Source organism: Bombina bombina, chromosome 3, assembly GCF_027579735.1.
Source record: "Bombina bombina isolate aBomBom1 chromosome 3, aBomBom1.pri, whole genome shotgun sequence".
In the NCBI taxonomy this organism is placed as follows: domain Eukaryota; kingdom Metazoa; phylum Chordata; class Amphibia; order Anura; family Bombinatoridae; genus Bombina; species Bombina bombina.
The window spans coordinates 977,332,584-977,354,492 of record NC_069501.1 but is presented as its reverse complement, the minus strand read 5'-3'; the positions used below and the strand labels follow the sequence as shown (position 1 = coordinate 977,354,492).

General features: G+C 41.7%; 1 protein-coding gene across 1 annotated transcript in view; it reads left to right on the top strand.

Annotated features, from left to right (window-relative positions):
* LMBR1L (limb development membrane protein 1 like) overlaps nucleotides 1-21,909 on the top strand; it is a gene marked incomplete in the record, with an annotated part of 163,133 nt that overhangs the window by 139,865 nt on the left and 1,359 nt on the right. The window contains 1 exon segment of the mRNA XM_053708078.1: nucleotides 12,679-12,745. Within this exon segment, the coding sequence (XP_053564053.1) occupies nucleotides 12,679-12,745 (67 nt within the window).

The window sequence follows — 21,909 nt, the reverse complement described above, 5'->3', positions numbered from 1 at the left end:
GAGCAGTCTCTTGCTGCTTGAGGTATGACACATTCTAACAAGACGATGTAATGCTGGAAGCTGTCATTTTCCCTATGGGATCCGGTAAGCCATGTTTATTAAGATCGTAAATAAGGGCTTCACAAGGGCTTATTAAGACTGTAGACTTTTTCTGGGCTAAATCGATTCATTATTAACACATATTTAGCCTTGAGGAATCATTTTATCTGGGTATTTTGATATAATAATATCGGCAGGCACTGTTTTAGACACCTTATTCTTTAGGGGCTTTCCCAAATCATAGGCAGAGTCTCATTTTCGCGCCGGTGTTGCGCACTTGTTTTTGAGAGGCATGACATGCAGTCGCATGTGAGAGGAGCTCTGATACTTAGAAAAGACTTTCTGAAGGCGTCATTTGGTATCGTATTCCCCTTTGGGCTTGGTTGGGTCTCAGCAAAGCAGATACCAGGGACTGTAAAGGGGTTAAAGTTAAAAACGGCTCCGGTTCCGTTATTTTAAGGGTTAAGGCTTCCAAATTTGGTGTGCAATACTTTTAAGGCTTTAAGACACTGTGGTGAAAATTTGGTGAATTTTGAACAATTCCTTCATGTTTTTTCGCAATTGCAGTAATAAAGTGTGTTCAGTTTAAAATTTAAAGTGACAGTAACGGTTTTATTTTAAAACGTTTTTTGTACTTTGTTATCAAGTTTATGCCTGTTTAACATGTCTGAACTACCAGATAGACTGTGTTCTGAATGTGGGGAAGCCAGAATTCCTATTCATTTAAATAAATGTGATTTATGTGACAATGACAATGATGCCCAAGATGATTCCTCAAGTGAGGGGAGTAAGCATGGTACTGCATCATTCCCTCCTTCGTCTACACGAGTCTTGCCCACTCAGGAGGCCCCTAGTACATCTAGCGCGCCAATACTCCTTACTATGCAACAATTAACGGCTGTAATGGATAATTCTGTCAAAAACATTTTAGCCAAAATGAACACTTATCAGCGTAAGCGTGACTGCTCTGTTTTAGATACTGAAGAGCATGACGACGCTGATAATAATGGTTCTGAAGGGCCCCTAACCCAGTCTGATGGGGCCAGGGAGGTTTTGTCTGAGGGAGAAATTACTGATTCAGGGAACATTTCTCAACAAGCTGAACCTGATGTGATTACGTTTAAATTTAAGTTGGAACATCTCCGCATTCTGCTCAAGGAGGTATTATCCACTCTGGATGATTGTGACAAGTTGGTCATCCCAGAGAAACTATGTAAAATGGACAAGTTCCTAGAGGTCCCGGAGCTCCCAGAAGCTTTTCCTATACCCAAGCGGGTGGCGGACATTGTTAATAAAGAATGGGAAAGGCCCGGTATTCCTTTCGTCCCTCCCCCCATATTTAAAAAATTGTTTCCTATGGTCGACCCCAGAAAGGACTTATGGCAGACAGTCCCCAAGGTCGAGGGAGCGGTTTCCACTTTAAACAAACGCACCACTATACCCATAGAGGATAGTTGTGCTTTCAAAGATCCTATGGATAAAAAATTAGAAGGTTTACTTAAAAAGATGTTTGTTCAGCAGGGTTACCTTCTACAACCAATTTCATGCATTGTCCCTGTAGCTACAGCCGCATGTTTCTGGTTCGATGAGCTGATAAAGGCGGTCGATAGTGATTCTCCTCCTTATGAGGAGATTATGGACAGAATCAATGCTCTCAAATTGGCTAATTCTTTCACCCTAGACGCCACTTTGCAATTGGCTAGGTTAGCGGCTAAGAATTCAGGGTTTGCTATTGTGGCGCGCAGAGCGCTTTGGTTGAAATCTTGGTCAGCTGATGCGTCTTCCAAGAACAAGCTACTTAACATTCCTTTCAAGGGGAACACGCTGTTTGGCCCTGACTTGAAAGAGATTATCTCTGATATCACTGGGGGTAAGGGCCACGCCCTTCCTCAGGATCGGCCTTTCAAGGCAAAAAATAAACCTAATTTTCGTCCCTTTCGTAGAAACGGACCAGCCCAAAGTGCTACGTCCTCTAAGCAAGAGGGTAATACTTCTCAAGCCAAGCCAGCTTGGAGACCAATGCAAGGCTGGAACAAGGGAAAGCAGGCCAAGAAACCTGCTACCAAGACAGCATGAAATGTTGGCCCCCGATCCGGGACCGGATCTGGTGGGGGGCAGACTCTCTCTCTTCGCTCAGGCTTGGGCAAGAGATGTTCTGGATCCTTGGGCGCTAGAAATAGTCTCCCAAGGTTATCTTCTGGAATTCAAGGGGCTTCCCCCAAGGGGGAGGTTCCACAGGTCTCAGTTGTCTTCAGACCACATAAAAAGACAGGCATTCTTACATGGTGTAGAAGACCTGTTAAAAATGGGAGTGATTCATCCTGTTCCATTAAGAGAACAAGGGATGGGGTTCTACTCCAATCTGTTCATAGTTCCCAAAAAAGAGGGAACGTTCAGACCAATCTTAGATCTCAAGATCTTAAACAAGTTTCTCAAGGTTCCATCGTTCAAGATGGAAACCATTCGAACTATTCTTCCTTCCATCCAGGAAGGTCAATTCATGACCACAGTGGATTTAAAGGATGCGTATCTACATATTCCTATCCACAAGGAACATCATCGGTTCCTAAGGTTCGCATTCCTGGACAAGCATTACCAGTTCGTGGCGCTTCCTTTCAGATTAGCCACTGCTCCAAGGATTTTCACAAAGGTACTAGGGTCCCTTCTAGCTGTGCTAAGACCAAGGGGCATTGCTGTAGTACCTTACTTGGACGACATTCTGATTCAAGCGTCGTCCCTTCCTCAAGCAAAGGCTCACACGGACATTGTCCTGGCCTTTCTCAGATCTCACGGATGGAAAGTGAACGTGGAAAAGAGTTCTCTATCTCCGTCAACAAGGGTTCCCTTCTTGGGAACAATAATAGACTCCTTAGAAATGAGGATTTTTCTGACAGAGGCCAGAAAAACATAACTTCTAGACTCTTGTCGGATACTTCATTCCGTTCCTCTTCCTTCCATAGCGCAGTGCATGGAAGTGATCGGTTTGATGGTAGCGGCAATGGACATAGTTCCTTTTGCGCGCATTCATCTAAGACCATTACAACTGTGCATGCTCAGTCAGTGGAATGGGGACTATACAGACTTGTCTCCGAAGATACAAGTAAATCAGAGGACCAGAGACTCACTCCGTTGGTGGCTGTCCCTGGACAACCTGTCACAAGGGATGACATTCCGCAGACCAGAGTGGGTCATTGTCACGACCGACGCCAGTCTGATGGGCTGGGGCGCGGTCTGGGGATCCCTGAAAGCTCAGGGTCTTTGGTCTCGGGAAGAATCTCTTCTACCGATAAATATTCTGGAACTGAGAGCGATATTCAATGCTCTCAAGGCTTGGCCTCAGCTAGCGAGGGCCAAGTTCATACGGTTTCAATCAGACAACATGACAACTGTTGCGTACATCAACCATCAGGGGGGAACAAGGAGTTCCCTGGCGATGGAAGAAGTGACCAAAATCATTCTATGGGCGGAGTCTCACTCCTGCCACCTGTCTGCTATCCACATCCCAGGAGTGGAAAATTGGGAAGCGGATTTTCCGAGTCGTCAGACTTTGCATCCGGGGGAGTGGGAACTCCATCCGGAAATCTTTGCCCAAGTCACTCAGCTGTGGGGCATTCCAGACATGGATCTGATGGCCTCTCGTCAGAACTTCAAAGTTCCTTGCTACGGGTCCAGATCCAGGGATCCCAAGGCGGCTCTAGTGGATGCACTAGTAGCACCTTGGACCTTGATTTACCACAAAATTTGGAAAAAATATATCTGTTGGTGTGAATCTAAAGGATTCCCTTGGGACAAGGTTAAGATTCCTAAGATTCTATCCTTCCTTCAAGAAGGATTGGAAAAAGGATTATCTGCAAGTTCCCTGAAGGGACAGATTTCTGCCTTGTCTGTGTTACTTCACAAAAAGCTGGCAGCTGTGCCAGATGTTCAAGCCTTTGTTCAGGCTCTGGTTAGAATTAAGCCTGTTTACAAACCTTTGACTCCTCCTTGGAGTCTCAACTTAGTTCTTTCAGTTCTTCAGGGGGTTCCGTTTGAACCCTTACATTCCGTTGATATTAAGTTATTATCTTGGAAAGTTTTGTTTTTAGTTGCAATTTCTTCTGCTAGAAGAGTTTCGGAATTATCTGCTCTGCAGTGTTCTCCTCCTTATCTGGTGTTCCATGCAGATAAGGTGGTTTTACGTACTAAACCTGGTTTTCTTCCAAAAGTTGTTTCTAACAAAAACATTAACCAGGAGATTATCGTACCTTCTCTGTGTCCGAAACCAGTTTCAAAGAAGGAACGTTTGTTGCACAATTTGGATGTTGTTCGCGCTCTAAAATTCTATTTAGATGCTACAAAGGATTTTAGACAAACATCTTCCTTGTTTGTTGTTTATTCAGGTAAAAGGAGAGGTCAAAAAGCAACTTCTACCTCTCTCTCTTTTTGGATTAAAAGCATCATCAGATTGGCTTACGAGACTGCCGGACGGCAGCCTCCCGAAAGAATCACAGCTCATTCCACTAGGGCTGTGGCTTCCACATGGGCCTTCAAGAACGAGGCTTCTGTTGATCAGATATGTAGGGCAGCGACTTGGTCTTCACTGCACACTTTTACCAAATTTTACAAGTTTGATACTTTTGCTTCTTCTGAGGCTATTTTTGGGAGAAAGGTTTTGCAAGCCGTGGTGCCTTCCATTTAGGTGACCTGATTTGCTCCCTCCCTTCATCCGTGTCCTAAAGCTTTGGTATTGGTTCCCACAAGTAAGGATGACGCCGTGGACCGGACACACCTATGTTGGAGAAAACAGAATTTATGTTTACCTGATAAATTGCTTTCTCCAACGGTGTGTCCGGTCCACGGCCCGCCCTGGTTTTTTAATCAGGTCTGATAATTTATTTTCTTTAACTACAGTCACCACGGTATCATATGGTTTCTCCTATGCAAATATTCCTCCTTAACGTCGGTCGAATGACTGGGGTAGGCGGAGCCTAGGAGGGATCATGTGACCAGCTTTGCTGGGCTCTTTGCCATTTCCTGTTGGGGAAGAGAATATCCCACAAGTAAGGATGACGCCGTGGACCGGACACACCGTTGGAGAAAGCAATTTATCAGGTAAACATAAATTCTGTTTTGTCTAGCATTGTTCGTTTGCTTAAACATGCTAATTATTTTATCTTTGATGCTGTTTTTGATATCCTCAAGATTAATGTTAAATCTATGTCTCTATTCTGGCTAGAAGAGCTTTATGGCTTAAATCATGGAATGCTGACATGGTATCTAGATTACTATCTATCTTTCCAGGGTAATAATTTATTTTGTTCTCAGTTTGGACTCTATTATTTCCACTATTACTGAGGGGAAGGGAGATTTTTTGCCCCAAGATAAAAAGTCTAAGGGTAAATCTAAAGCTTCTAATCTGTTTTGTTCCTTTCGTCAGAATAGAGAAAAGAAAACCACTCCTTCCCCTAAGGACTCTGGCTCCAATTGGAAGCCATCTTCAAGTTGGAATAAATCCAAGCCTTATAAGAAGCCAAAGCCAGACCCCAAGACTGCATGAAGGTGCGGCCCTCAATCCAGTTCAACTGGTGAGGGGCAGATTGAAATTATTTCAAAACATTTGGGCAGATTCTGTTTTGTAAGGGTCCCAATTTTCAAGATGGTGACTATAAGGGCTATTCTGCCTTTTGTTCAGCAAGGTCATAACATGTCTGCAATAGACTTACAGGACGCTTATCTTAAAATTCCGTTTCATCCAGATCACTATCGGTTTCTGGGATTCTCTTTTCTAGACAAGCATTACCAATTTGTCGTTCTTCCATTTGGCCTAGCGACAGCCCCAATAATCTTTTCAAAGGTTCTTGGTGCCCTTTTATCTGTAATCAGAGAGAAGGGTATTGCAGTGTTTCCTTATTTGGATAATATCTTGGTACTGGCTCAATCTTTTCATTTAGCAGAATCTCACACAAATCAACTAGTGTTGTTTCTTCAAAGACATGGTTAGAGGATCAATTTTCCAGAGATTTTCTTGATTCCTCAGACAAGGGTCTCCTTTTTAGGTTTCCAGATAGATTCAGTGTCTGTGACCCTGTCTCTAACATACAAGAGACAAATGAAAATGGTCTCAGCCTGTTAAAACCTTCAGTCTCGATCATTCCCTTCAGTGGCTATGTGCATGGACGTTTTAGGTCTCATGACTGCAGCATCGGACGCAACCCCCTTTGCTCGTTTTCATATGAGACCTCTGCATCTTTGCATGTTGAATCAATGGTGCAGGAATTTTACTCAGATATCACAATTGATATTCTGAAATCCCAGCATTCTACTCTCTCTGACTTGGTGGTTAGACAATCGTATTATTCAAGGGGCCTCTTTTGTTCGTCCTTCCTGGACTGTAGTCTCAACAGATGCAAGTCTTTCAGGTTGGGGAGCTGTCTGGGGGTCTCTGACAGCACAAGTGGTTTGGAATCCTCTAGAGGCGAGGCTATCAATCAATATCTTAGAACTCTGTGCTATTTTCAGGACTCTTCAGGCTTGGCCTCTATTAAAGAGAACTTTTCATTCGCTTTCAGACAGACAATATCACAACTGTGGCATATGTTAATCATGAGGGAGGGACTTTTGTCTAATTTCTGCGATTCAAATCCCAGGTGTAGAAAATTGGGAAGCTGATTATCTCAGTCGTCAGACTTTGCAATGGTGAGGGGTCTCTCCATCCAGATGTGTTTTTTCAGATTGTACAGATGTGGGGTCTTCCAGAAATAGATCTGATGGCTTCCCATCTAAACTGGAAACTTCCCAGATACCTTTCCATGTCCAGGGATTCTCAGGCAGAGATAGTGGATGTGTTAGCAGTTCCTTGGTCTTACCAACTTGCTTATATTTTTCCACCTCTAGTTCTTCTTCCAAGGATGATCTCCAAGATCATAATGGAACTATCGTATGTGTTTCTGATAGCACCAGCATGGCCTCAAAGGTTTTGGTATGCGGATCTTGTCCGGATGTCCAGTTGCCAACCTTGGTCACTTCCTTTAAAGTGATGGTAAATTATCCAGCATAAAGTCACCTTTAATGAAAGCTCCTGTGCCAACTAGCATATCGATCTGCTTTTAGCATTAAAAAGTCCAATCTACCTTTAATAATTAAGGTTTTTGTCTGGCCCCGTTAACTGCTGTAATGCAGCCTCTGTCACAGAATTTCTCTTTGGCTTCCTTGACTGGCAGTTGTTTAAGCCAATCAGAGCCTCACCATGTGCCCCATGTAAAGTATTGACAGCACGCTCCCGTGCTTGTAACTCTGACTGCAAGAAGAACTGCGCAACTCGCTACGCCGTTTGCGCAACCGAAATCACTGTTTACTGTTTCTGATACGCAAACAGCGTAGCGAGTTGCGCATGTGCAGTTCTTCTTGCAGTCAGAGTTACAAGCACGAGAGCGTGCTGTCAATACTTTACATGGGGCGCATGGTGAGGCTCTGATTGGCTAAAACAACTGCTAGGCAAGGAAGCCAAAGAGAAATTCTGTGGCAGAGGCTGCATTACAGCAGTTAACGGAGCCAGATAAAAACCTTAATTATTAAAGGTAGATTGGACTTTTTAATGCTAAAAGCAGATCAATATGCTAGTTAGCACAGGAGCTTTCATTAAAGGTGACTTTATGCTGGATAATTTACCATCACCTTCTGTTTCAAGGGCCGTTTTTCCATCAGGATCTCAAATCTCTAAATTGGAAGGTATGGAAATTGAACGTTTAGTGCTTAGTCATAGAGGTTTCTCTGACTCAGTGATCAATACTATGTTGCAGGCTCGTAATTCTGTTTCAAGGAAGATTTATTATTGGGTTTGGAAAACCTATATTTCATGGTGTTCTCATAAATTCTCTTGGCATTCTTTTAGAATTCCTAGAATTTTACAGTTTCTTCAGGACAGTTTGGATAAAGGTTTGTCTGCAAGTACTTTGAACGGATAAATCTCTGCTCTTTCTGTTTTTATTTCATAGAAAGATTGCTAAACCTCCTTGTATTCACTGTTTTGTTCAGGCTTTGGTCTGTATCAAGCCTGTTATTAAGTCTATTTCTCCTCCATGGAGTCTTAATTTGGTTTTGAAGGTTTTGCAGGCTCCTCCTTTTGAGCCTATGCATTCTTTGGATATAAAATTACTTTCTTGGAAAGTATCCTTTTGGTTATCTCTTCTGTTAGAAGAGTTTCTGAATTGTTTGCTTTCTTTTGTGAAAAGCAGTGACTGCAGCTTCTAACTTTTCTTTTAGAACGTGGCTATTTGATGGAAAATAGAAGGCTGGCAGCTTTATACTAGAGAATATAAAATGATTATTATTTATAGAATTGATAGCAGTGTACTCCTAAAGAGTCTTGCAATACTTTATCAACCCATGTATTAAGAATAATTTTGCATTGTTCATTCTTTTGCAGCTACCTCCATAATCTATTAATTTAAATTGTAAAGTCAAAGTATGTCTCTTTAAATGCAGTTTATACAAACTCATATGTAATTCTCCAACATTCTTCTAAAAGGACTAAGAATTAAAAATAGTACTGGGATGCAGTTTCTTAATTTGATTGTTTTTATAAAGGTAAAAAAAGGGCTGTCACTTGAAAAAAATAGCATAGATGCAGCTCGACATACTGTTAAACATCCTTTACAGTAATGTTGGAATAGTTCCCCTATATATGATTCAATTTTTTTCCCATTAAAAAATAGCAACAATCCAACTGATAATTTGCTGCTCTTTATACTTACATACCTCACATGCTGCTCACACAGTCCCTCTCTACTACACAAACTGATCTGTATTTGATTGCAAGTGGCTGGCAATATTAAGTGCAATCAGAACTCTGCTTCTTCACCTAAATTGAATCTGTTCCACTTTGAGTGACACCTATCGGCATCTTTTGGAACTGCAATGTCTACTTGGAAAAAAAGGTGTCTTTACATTTTACTGTACAGCAGGTGGAAAAAACGGACTGTCTGGTCAAATACAGGACACCTGGCAACCCTGACCATGCAGCTCACAAGTGAGGCAAAGAAGGCGACGCGTGAAAAGCCTGCTGATTAGGGGGCTGACCTGGGGCAGAGGGAATTGCTCATGGAGCCGGGCATAGAGGATGGAGTCACTCAAGAGACGCCTACTCTCCCTAAAACACTACTTTGGAACGGCAACCCTTGGACACAGAGGACAAACAGTATGGAAGGTAGCTGGACCTTAGTCAAACAACCCCTGAGTAGGGACATCACTGGGACCGAATATGTGAATCACCAGAGCCTCGCAGATGGTTTCAGATGGGCGGCTGTGGAAGGGAGAGTGTCTGGCTCCCTGGCGCACCGCTCTAATATGTATAGATATCTGGAGATGACCCATCGGAAGCTTTTGCTGAAGGCTGAGAGGGTGCTTTGTTCCCCATGGAGAACTAAAGAGTGCGGATCTCCCAGAACAGGAGTGGGCTAACAGAGATTTTTATGAGGCTCTCGCAATCCTGCCCTATTGTACTAGCTCAGAAGTGGTGAACGTTTGAACTGCTTATTTATTTCAGTAGATCTACCCTGGTTACAGCCTGATCTCCATGCTGACTTACCTTCCTTATGACGATCAGATGATCCAATGTATTTTTCCCTGATGTTTACTCCACTTTAATGTTGTCACTTGGTTGGACATTTGTTTGCTACAGAGGACTATGCTTAGAGGTGTCACTCTCTGACAATGTCTTACAGTTCAGACTAGGAGTGGGATAATTTCATTAAGGTTTGCTTCTTATAGCTTAATGTACATTTTATAGCATATCCAGTGTCTGCTTATGAAATGTAGTTTTTCACATCTTCCTTAGCCTAGATAATTGCTTTGCGGGGAACTAATATTATATGGTATGCCATATATAAAATATTTATTAGAGATGGTAATGTTCTGAGTTAACTTTAACCTCCATATATCCTGTTACCAAGGATCCATGCTCTTATAATTCCTGCGAGAGTGCTAACTTTATTTGTAGTTTTTGCAAATTTACCTACTTTACTATTCTGTTATTCTAAACGGCTACGCTTGATACTGTACTAGTGCCCTATGCAGCAATATAGTCCTATTATGGCCAGCAGCATGGTAGTTTTCAGAGCAATTTGTTTTCCCCATGTCTAGATAGATTATTCTTTAGTCCTCCATTAGCTTTATATATCCTCCACACGACCCCTTACATCCCCTCATGTTAATTTTACATCCCTAATAAGGCCCAAACATGTCCAATACTATCCTTACAACAAAGTTTATCAATACTTATATAGCTACTATATATACCTTGAATTTGCTTTTATAGTTTGATGTGTGATTGATGTTATTACAATCACCAATCTAAAGCTCTGATTTTTTTTAAGATTTAGTTTATCCTGGATCCTTGAAAGTGTGGTTCAGTCCTAAACTGTATATCATTTTACTTGTCACATGGTTCAGATCTACTACACAAAGACTCAGTTGATATTTAACTCTTCTATCTTTTCTATTTTTTTATTAATATAGCTCTCACTACTTTTCACATTAAGCTAATGTTAATAGTAACACTAGAATATCAAAAATAAAAAATAAGAGATCCAAAAGTGGTCTCTCTTGCTAGAAATAGCCTCCTATATGTTATTAGGTGTGTTTGAGTGATGTCCAAGAGTGGCCTCTTGTGTCATTTAGGAGGCATTTAGAATACTAGGCATTGTATCTACACATTATGTCCCTAGATTCTCCTTCAAATATACCATGTTCATTTAAAGCAGAGCTTTCCAAACTTTTCATGTTGGTGACACACTTTTTAAACCTACATAATTTTGCGACACAGTAATTCAGTTGTACTAGCAAACAGGAGGTTAAACTAACTTGTTTTAAGAGATACGGACACATACTAAACTCATATTTTGTTATTATATAATTTATGTAACACCAATAGCTACTTACTATTTTAATGGGATGTATGAGGTTGATGGGATGAACACAGTTTCTGAATATTTGGTGGAATATTAGATAAAGACACTCACATTTTTAAGCTTCCACTTCCTATCCATATATCAAGAGCAGGAGCAGCAATGCACTACTGGGAGCTAGCTGCAAAAAAAAATAAAAACACTGACTTCAGCTCAGCATTAAAGCTGCTGCCCTCGGAGCTCTGCGAGTCCGACTGACTACTGCCCGCGCTGAAAACACACTGCTGTCCCACTCACTGACTACACATGCAGTCACGAGCCGATGTGCCGCCAATGGGAAAAGTTTCAGTTCCCGCTAAGCTGCGTCAATAGGTTAAGATGGTCTGTGACCCACTAGGTATCAATCACGTGTCGACCACGTGATATGCGTAGCAGGCAGGCAGAAAGTTGGAAACTAAAAGAAAATTTAAAAAGAATTTTAAATTCCAAAAAAATTGTGCTGAAGCAGGGACACACCTACACACTGTGTTACGACACACACTCCTGAGGTATGGAAAACTTACCCCCTCCTAAAGAAGCTATATTAAACATGCTAATTTGAAGTGCACTAAGCTAAACTAAAAATAAAACTGCAGGGTACAAGAAACTCCACATCTAAATCTTTGATAACGCTTAGCTGAATGGGAAGAAGTGTGTGGAAACTCCATTACTCCTGGGAATTACCTTTCCTTAATACTATCTTTAAAGAACGCTCCACTCGTAATTTGGCCCTTAGTGTTTAAAGGGACATGAAACCCAAAAAGTGTGTGATTTGGATAGAGCATGCTATTTTAAACAACTTTGTAATTTACTTCTATTAGGTTTACTTTGTTCTTTTGTTGAAAAAGCTCAGGACTCTGCTTATGTCTGGAGCACTATTTGGCAGCAGATTTGCAAGAATGTTATCCATTTGCAAGCACAATAGATAGCAGCACTATTTCCTGCCATGTAGTGCTCCAGATGCCTACCTAGCTATCGCTTCAACACAGAAAACCATGGGAACAAAGCAAATTTGATAATAGAAATAAATTGTAAACTTTTTAAAAATGGTATGCTCTGTCCGAATCACAAAAGAAAATGTTTGGCTTTCATATCCCTTTAATCACATATTAGAATGCTGGGAGATTTTAATGGGACATTAAACACCTTGTAATTAAGACATTTCTGTTGTGTTGCTGTAAAATAACATATCATCCAAGTCTAAATGCTTATTAAACAAATTAACATGCTTTTTATCGCAATTGTTTTTCAGTAGCCCAAACTCCACTCCCAATTTGCCTTATTTGAAGGGTCCAAAATCATTTAATATAAACAGTTGTAATCAGTTAAAGTGAATTAGGGAAATATGTGTTGCAGGGGGTAGCCTTGAGAAGTCAGCAAGTGCATTTCAAGTCCTATAAATTAGAGCTAAACTGCATGAAAAGTAGCAAAATAAATAAAGAAATTATATTGCAAAGTTGTTTGAGTATGCATAATTAAATATTTTCTACAAAAAGAAAATCTCAAGGTGTTTGTTGGCCCTTATGAATCCATTATATTTTTAATATACTATCACAACATTGCATGAACACTGCTTACATGTACCTACTGTTCTTGCTGTTCTAGTGTTTAAGCAGTAGTTGTCCTTTTGTGGCTGACAGGAGACTGATGCTAAGTCTGGTCATTTTCTTATGCTCTCACGGTGCCACCTCTCACTTCTCTCTCCTTCCACTTTTAGATCATTGGGAACTGTGTCTCTCTTCTCGTGCTCAGTTCTGCTCTTCCTGTCTTCTCAAGGACACTGGGTGAGTTTTATATGTGAATGGTTATGATTGAACAATACATACATACATAAAACCTGGCACTCGCCAGCAGATTCAGAGTAATGTTTAAAAGCAAAACTGGGGGAAGTCGATTACATTTAGTGCCAAAGGATCAAGCCCAGGACCACAACAAGGTCTCTCCCTTCCTGGCACCCTAAACCAGCACCCACACAATGCATACTTCCAAACAAACCAACTGGGAACCTTCCAGGGTGACACAGGCTTTTGTAACCTCCCCTATGTAAATACAAAACACAGGAATGGACCGCACTCACAGACCGGACTGGGTTGGGTACACATCCTAAGCCACAGCAAGCTCCACAGCCCTGAACACTGGCATACAGCTGCAAAGTTCCCAGCAACTTAGGCAGTTAACCCCAGAGCAGTCTGGGTGGCAGGCCCGCTGGGAAGCATTACAAACATTATCAACACAACACACACAAAACCTGGCACTCTCCAGCAGATTCACAGTAATATTTAAAAGTAAAACTGGGGGAAGTCAGTTACATTTGGCGCCAAAGGATCAATCCCAGGACCACAACAAGGTCTCCCCCTTCCTGGGACCCTAAACCAGCACCCACTCAATGCATACTTCCAAACAAACCAACTGGGAACCTTCCAGGGTGATGCAGGCTTTTGTAACCTCCCCTATGTAAATACAAAACACAGGAATAGACCGCACTCATATATGTGAATGGTTAATATTGAACAAAAATAATAATAATAATTATATATATATATATATATATATATATATATGGAAGAAGACACTCTCTGGTCTTTTTAAGTGTACTGTACTTTATTTGAAAAAGCGTGATGTTTCGGGGGGACACTCCCCTTCCACAGGGGAGGGGAGTGTCCCCCCCCCCCGAAACATCCCGCTTTTTCAAATAAAGTACACTTGAAAAGACCAGAGAGTGCCTTCTTCCACTTGTTATATTTAACTGGTGGCACCCTGGCAGTTGTTACTAAGGTGAGAGTGCTCTTTCGAAATAGATAGATAGATAGATATATATAGAGAGAGAGATGTGTGTGCGTGTATATATGTATGTATATCTATATATAATTTGCACCAATACCATTTTTTTTTAAGAGTACAAGTACTTTTTCTCCAACATTGGTGTGTCCGGTCCACGGCGTCATCCTTACTTGTGGGATATTCTCTTCCCCAACAGGAAATGGCAAAGAGTCCCAGCAAAGCTGGTCACATGATCCCTCCTAGGCTCCGCCCACCCCAGTCATTCTCTTTGCCGTTGCACAGGCAACATCTCCACGGAGATGGTTAAGAGTTTTTTGGTGTTTAAATGTAGTTTTATTCTTCTATCAAGTGTTTGTTATTTTAAAATAGTGCTGGTATGTACTATTTACTCTGAAACAGAAAAGGATGAAGATTTCTGTTTGTAAGAGGAAGATGATTTTAGCAGACAGTAACTAAAATCGATTGCTGTTTCCACACAGGACTGTTGAGATGAAGTAACTTCAGTTGGGGGAAACAGTTAGCAGTCTTTTCTGCTTAAGGTATGACTAGCCATATTTTTAACAAGACCATGTAATGCTGGAAGGCTGTCATTTCCCCTCATGGGGACCGGTAAGCCATTTTCTTAGTTAAACATAAAAGAATAAAGGGCTTCAAAAAGGGCTTAAAAACTGGTAGACATTTTTCTGGGCTAAAACAATTGCTTTACTAGGCATATTATGCAGATTCTAACTAATTATTGGTATTATAATCTTGGGGAACGTTTAGAAAAACGGCAGGCACTGTGTTGGACACCTTTTTCAGATGGGGGCCTTTCTAGTTATAGACAGAGCCTCATTCTGGGACTGTATAGGGGTTAAATGTAAAAACGGCTCCGGTTCCGTTAATTTAAGGGTTAAAGCTCTGAAATTTGGTGTGCAATACTTTTAATGCTTTAAGACACTGTGGTGAAATTTTGGTGAATTTTGAACAATTCCTTCATACTTTTTCACATATTCAGTAATAAAGTGTTTTCAGTTTGAAATTTAAAGTGACAGTAACGGTTTTATTTTAAAACGTTTTTTGTGCTTTGTTGACAAGTTTAAGCCTGTTTAACATGTCTGTACCATCAGATAAGCTATGTTCTATATGTATGAAAGCCAATGTGTCTCCCCATTTAAATGTATGTGATAATTGTGCCATAGTGTCCAAACAAAGTAAGGACAGTAATGCAACAGATAATGATATTGCCCAAGATGATTCCTCAAATGAGGGGAGTAAACATGATACTACATCATCCCCTACTGTGTCTACACCAGTTATGCCCACACAGGAGGCCCCTAGTACATCTAGTGCGCCAATACTTATTACCATGCAACAATTAACGGCTGTAATGGATAACTCCATAGCAAATCTTTTATCCAAAATGCCTACTTATCAGAGAAAGCGCGATTGCTCTGTTTTAAACACTGAAGAGCAAGAGGACGCTGATGATAACTGTTCTGACATACCCTCACACCAATCTCAAGGGGCCATGAGGGAGGTTTTGTCTGATGGAGAAATTTCAGATTCAGGAAAAATTTCTCATCAAGCTGAACCTGATGTTGTGACATTTAAATTTAAATTAGAACATCTCCACGCACTGCTTAAGGAGGTGTTATCTACTCTGGATGATTGTGACAATTTGGTCATTCCAGAGAAATTATGTAAGATGGACAAGTTCCTAGAGGTTCCGGTGCCCCCCGACGCTTTTCCTATACCCAAGCGGGTGGCGGACATAGTAAATAAAGAGTGGGAAAGGCCCGGCATACCTTTTGTCCCCCCCCCCTATATTTAAGAAATTATTTCCTATAGTCGACCCCAGAAAGGACTTATGGCAGACAGTCCCCAAGGTCGAGGGGGCGGTTTCTACTCTAAACAAACGCACTACTATTCCTATCGAAGATAGTTGTGCTTTCAAAGATCCTATGGATAAGAAATTAGAGGGTTTGCTTAAAAAGATTTTTGTACAGCAAGGTTACCTTCTACAACCAATTTCATGCATTGTTCCTGTCACTACGGCAGCGTGTTTCTGGTTCAAGGAACTAGAAAAATCGCTCAGTAAAGAATCTTCGTATGAGGAGGTTATGGACAGAGTTCAAGCACTTAAATTGGCTAACTCTTTTATTTTAGATGCCGCTTTGCAATTAGCTAGATTAGCGGCGAAAAATTCAGGGTTTGCTGTCGTGGCGCGCAGAGTGCTTTGGCTAAAGTCTTGGTCAGCGGATGTGTCTTCCAAGACAAAATTGCTTAACATTCCTTTCAAAGGCAAAACATTATTTGGACCTGATTTGAAAGAGATTATTTCAGACATCACTGGGGGAAAGGGCCACGCCCTCCCACAGGATAGGTCTTTTAAGGCTAATAATAAGCCTAATTTTCGTCCCTTTCGCAGAAACGGACCAGTCTCTAATTCTGTATCCTCTAAGCAAGAGGGTAATACTTCACAACCCAAACCAGCCTGGAAACCAATGCAAGGCTGGAACAAGGGTAAGCAGGCCAAGAAGCCTACCACTGCTACCAAAACAGCATGAAGGGATAGCCCCCGATCCGGGACCGGATCTAGTGGGGGGCAGACTTTCTCTCTTTGCTCAGGCTTGGGCAAGAGATGTTCAGGATCCTTGGGCGCTAGAAATAGTTTCTCAAGGTTATCTCCTGGAATTCAAGGAACTACCCCCAAGGGGAAGGTTCCACAGGTCTCAATTATCTTCAAACCAAATAAAGAGACAGGCATTCTTACATTGTGTAGAAGACCTGTTAAAGATGGGAGTGATACATCCAGTTCCAATAAGAGAACAAGGAATGGGATTTTATTCTAATCTGTTCATAGTTCCCAAAAAAGAGGGAACATTCAGACCAATTTTGGATCTAAAGATCCTAAACAAATTTCTCAGGGTACCATCGTTCAAAATGGAAACTATTCGAACGATCCTACCTACTATCCAGGAAAATCAATTTATGACTACCGTGGATTTAAAGGATGCGTACCTACATATTCCTATCCACAAGGAACATCATCAGTTCCTAAGGTTCGCTTTTCTGGACAAGCATTACCAGTTTGTGGCACTTCCATTTGGATTAGCCACTGCTCCAAGGATTTTCACAAAGGTACTAGGGTCCCTTCTAGCGGTTCTAAGACCAAGGGGCATTGCAGTAGTACCTTACTTGGACGACATCCTGATTCAAGCGTCGTCCCTGTCAAAAGCAAAGGCTCATACGGACATCGTCCTAGCCTTTCTCAGATCTCACGGATGGAAGGTGAACAAAGTAAAAAGTTCTCTGTCCCCGTCAACAAGAGTTCCCTTCTTGGGAACAATAATAGATTCCTTAGAAATGAGGATTTTTCTGACAGAGGTCAGAAAATCAAAACTTCTAAGCTCTTGTCAAGTACTTCATTCTGTTCCTCGTCCTTCCATAGCGCAGTGCATGGAAGTAATAGGATTGATGGTTGCAACAATGGACATAGTTCCTTTTGCACAAATTCATCTAAGACCATTACAACTGTGCATGCTCAGACAGTGGAATGGGGATTATACAGACTTGTCTCCGACGATTCAAGTAGATCAAAAGACCAGAGATTCACTCCGTTGGTGGCTGACCCTGGACAATCTGTCACAGGGAATGAGCTTCCGCAGACCAGAGTGGGTCATTGTCACGACCGACGCCAGCCTAGTGGGCTGGGGCGCGGTCTGGGAATCCCTGAAAGCTCAGGGTCTATGGTCTCGGGAAGAGTCTCTTCTCCCGATAAACATTCTGGAACTGAGAGCGATATTCAATGCTCTCAGAGCTTGGCCTCAACTAGCAAAGGCCAAATTCATAAGGTTTCAGTCAGACAACATGACGACCGTTGCATATATCAATCATCAGGGGGGAACAAGGACTTCCCTGGCGATGAAAGAAGTGACCAAGATAATTCAATGGGCGGAGGATCACTCCTGCCACTTGTCTGCGATCCACATCCCAGGAGTGGAAAATTGGGAAGCGGATTTTCTGAGTCGTCAGACATTCCATCCGGGGGGAGTGGGAACTCCATCCGGAAATCTTTGCCCAAATAACTCAATTATGGGGCATTCCAGACATGGATCTGATGGCGTCTCGTCAGAACTTCAAGGTTCCTTGCTATGGGTCCAGATCCAGGGATCCCAAGGCGACCCTAGTAGATGCACTAGTAGCACCTTGGACCTTCAACCTAGCTTATGTATTCCCACCGTTTCCTCTCATCCCCAGGCTGGTAGCCAGGATCAATCAGGAGAGGGCCTCTGTGATCTTGATAGCTCCTGCGTGGCCACGCAGGACTTGGTATGCAGACCTGGTGAATATGTCATCGGCTCCACCATGGAAGCTACCTTTTGAGACAGGACCTTCTTGTTCAGGGTCCATTCGAACATCCGAATCTGGTTTCCCTCCAACTGACGGCTTGGAGATTGAACGCTTGATTTTATCAAAGCGTGGGTTTTCAGATTCTGTAATAGATACTCTGATTCAGGCTAGAAAGCCTGTAACTAGAAAAATTTACCATAAAATATGGAAAAAATATATCTGTTGGTGTGAATCTAAAGAATTCCCATGGAACAAGATAAAAATTCCTAAGATTCTATCCTTTCTACAAGAAGGTTTGGAGAAAGGATTATCTGCAAGTTCTCTGAAGGGACAGATCTCTGCTTTATCTGTTTTACTTCACAAAAGACTGGCAGCTGTGCCAGATGTTCAAGCATTTGTTCAGGCTCTGGTTAGGATCAAGCCTGTTTACAGACCTTTGACTCCTCCCTGGAGTCTAAATCTAGTTCTTTCAGTTCTTCAAGGGGTTCCGTTTGAACCCTTACATTCCGTAGATATTAAGTTATTATCTTGGAAAGTTTTGTTTTTGGTTGCAATTTCTTCTGCTAGAAGAGTTTCAGAGTTATCTGCTCTGTAGTGTTCTCCGCCCTATCTGGTGTTCCATGCAGATAAGGTGGTTTTGCGTACTAAGCCTGGTTTTCTTCCGAAAGTTGTTTCCAACAAAAATATTAACCAGGAGATAGTTGTACCTTCTTTGTGTCCGAATCCAGTTTCAAAGAAGGAACGTTTGTTACACAATTTGGACGTAGTCCGTGCTCTAAAATTCTATTTAGAGGCTACTAAAGATTTCAGACAAACATCTTCCTTGTTTGTTGTTTATTCTGGTAAAAGGAGAGGTCAAAAAGCGACTTCTACCTCTCTCTCCTTTTGGCTTAAAAGCATTATCCGATTGGCTTATGAGACTGCCGGACGGCAGCCTCCTGAAAGAATCACAGCTCACTCCACTAGGGCTGTGGCTTCCACATGGGCCTTCAAGAACGAGGCTTCTGTTGACCAGATATGTAAGGCAGCGACTTGGTCTTCACTGCACACTTTTGCCAAATTTTACAAATTTGATACTTTTGCTTCTTCGGAGGCTATTTTTGGGAGAAAGGTTTTGCAAGCCGTGGTGCCTTCCATTTAGGTGACCTGATTTGCTCCCTCCCTTCATCCGTGTCCTAAAGCTTTGGTATTGGTTCCCACAAGTAAGGATGACGCCGTGGACCGGACACACCAATGTTGGAGAAAACAGAATTTATGCTTACCTGATAAATTACTTTCTCCAACGGTGTGTCCGGTCCACGGCCCGCCCTGGTTTTTTAATCAGGTCTGATGAATTATTTTCTCTAACTACAGTCACCACGGTATCATATGGTTTCTCCTATATATATTTCCTCCTGTCCGTCGGTCGAATGACTGGGGTGGGCGGAGCCTAGGAGAGATCATGTGACCAGCTTTGCTGGGACTCTTTGCCATTTCCTGTTGGGGAAGAGAATATCCCACAAGTAAGGATGACGCCGTGGACCGGACACACTGTTGGAGAAAGTAATTTATCAGGTAAGCATAAATTCTGTTTTTCCAAATACTCACCGATACCAATTACCGATACATTTTTTATGTCATGACAGTTTACCAAGCACAATACAGACTAATGATTTAAGATCGCTTCTTTATAATTATGAACTGTATTTTAAAAGACCTTTTGAAATCATAAAACCGTTTTATGTGCTTGTTGTCACAAAGTTCACAGAACCTGTTTATAAATAAAAATATTACAATAACATATATTAATAATAATAACAACAATAAATAACAGCTGCTGGGGCTGGAAAGCTACAATTTAAAGGGTTGACTACTGGATTCAATTGGGCTTTAGGGTGCCTATATAACTCATCTATCTGACATTTGTACTTAATACAAATTAATATAATTTAATTCTGAAAATAATATTTGGGAAGGAGTGTCCCAGTAATCCCCTTTGAGAAAAATGGAACATTTGCATTCTACTAACTCAACAGAAAATAGGGCTGGTCTTCATATTTTTCCAGGGCTGCATTTTATTCCCAGTCCAGCCCTGGCTAAGGATGTTCCTCAGAGTACAGTATGTTTTGAGAACAATTGTGCAAGAGGAGAACTAGCAGTATTACAGGCAATCTAGCAATTAGATACTTTTTCTTCTTAAATGGGAAGAGTCCACAGCTGCATTAATTACTTTTGGGAAATAAGAACCTGTCCACCAGGAGGAGGCAAAGACACCCCAGCCAAAGGCTTAAAGGGCCACTGTAAGTAAATATTTTCTATGCCTGTTACTAACTAACTACCCCAAATACGCTTTTTATCAATAGCATTTCATTAACATATCTCTACCGTATGTCAGAAATCTTGTCTGCAAATTTAATTGTTTTCCAAACCCACTCCGTGGGTATCCTTTGCTCTGTACCAATCCGTTTACAATACCTAGGTTTCAAAATGGCGCTTTAAACACAAAGTTATTGGTTTAAGTATTTTGAACATGCAGTGCTCTGAAAATAGCGGGCAGGATAACGTGACATCATCGGGGAATAAAAGATATAACTTTTAGAACGTTATGAAACTTCGTTTTGGAGAACATATAGGTCAGTAGGTTTTAATTAATGTTTATTAACTTTAATATGTTAGTTGTTTAGCTTAAAAATTATAACAGAAAGTAATCCTTTAAATACCTCCTTCACTTCCCTCATCCCCCAGTCATTATTTGCCTTTCGTCACAGGAGGTTGGCAGAGAAGTGTCAGAAGTTGAAGATAGTCGCTTATGGAGGGTAGTACTCTTTGGAATGGGACTGGAGTTTTAAGTAATCCTGTCAGCCTCTCAGTGAGAGCATGGATGAAAGTTAGAGTCCGGAGATGCAGGTAGTGTCGTCTCTGCAAAGCCATCCCGACTCATGTTAACAGCTCCTTGGCAATCAGCGTTGATGAGTTTCGCTGCCTGCCTTTCTTCTCTCAAGTCCATGTCAGAAGCGATGCTACTATCTGTCACACTTGAAGGGCCGTGTTCCTGTTCCACGGCATAGATTCTGGTAAGATCGTTTAATTTTATTTCAATATGGGAATGTAATGTTAACAAAAGAAGTCAGGGTCCCATTGGGACTCCTGTTATCTTATGAAATCAAGGTTTAATATCTCCTGCAGGGGGTTATTGAACAGGGGGGAATTTAATCATGTTTATGTGTTTCTGTCTGCTAATTGTGTAGTGATACTTGGACTCAGAGCTATTCGGAACATAACGGCCTGTCATCAGATTGTGCAGTCCTTTTGGACCGGCGCGCCTTTTTTTTTGCTATGCTTACACGGTGCACGACGTGTATCATTGGGATACCAGAGTGCTCTGCTAGGTGCTCTCCTCCGTCTGAGATCACTGGATGGTCTTCAGGGGGATAATTCTTCGACCAATTTCAGGTTATAGAGGTTACCTACCTACGTTGTCTAGTTTAGCTACTGTGTTGCTAGACTAGGGTACAGGAGAAGCTTGTGGCTTCTTTGTAGCTCCATGAGTTGTAGGGTGTTGTGGCAGAGATTTGAGGATATACCTTGGGGTTCTCGGAAATACCACCTTTATCGGTGTAGTGTTGATCTCTGGTCCTGTTCCTCTTAGGGAGTTATCCTCTGGGTGGTTGTCTTTTGCAACCTCGGGTTCGCTTTAGTTGTGTTGAGGTTTCTTCCTTAGTCTGTGGTCCTTTAGATTCTCAGGTCCTCCGTTCTTTTCCCCCTAGGTGAAGGTTAGGGTAGGTGAAAGTTCTTCCTTTGGGTCGGGGGTTAGTCTTGGGTGCTCGGAAGCCCCGCGGGACTTGGCTCCTTG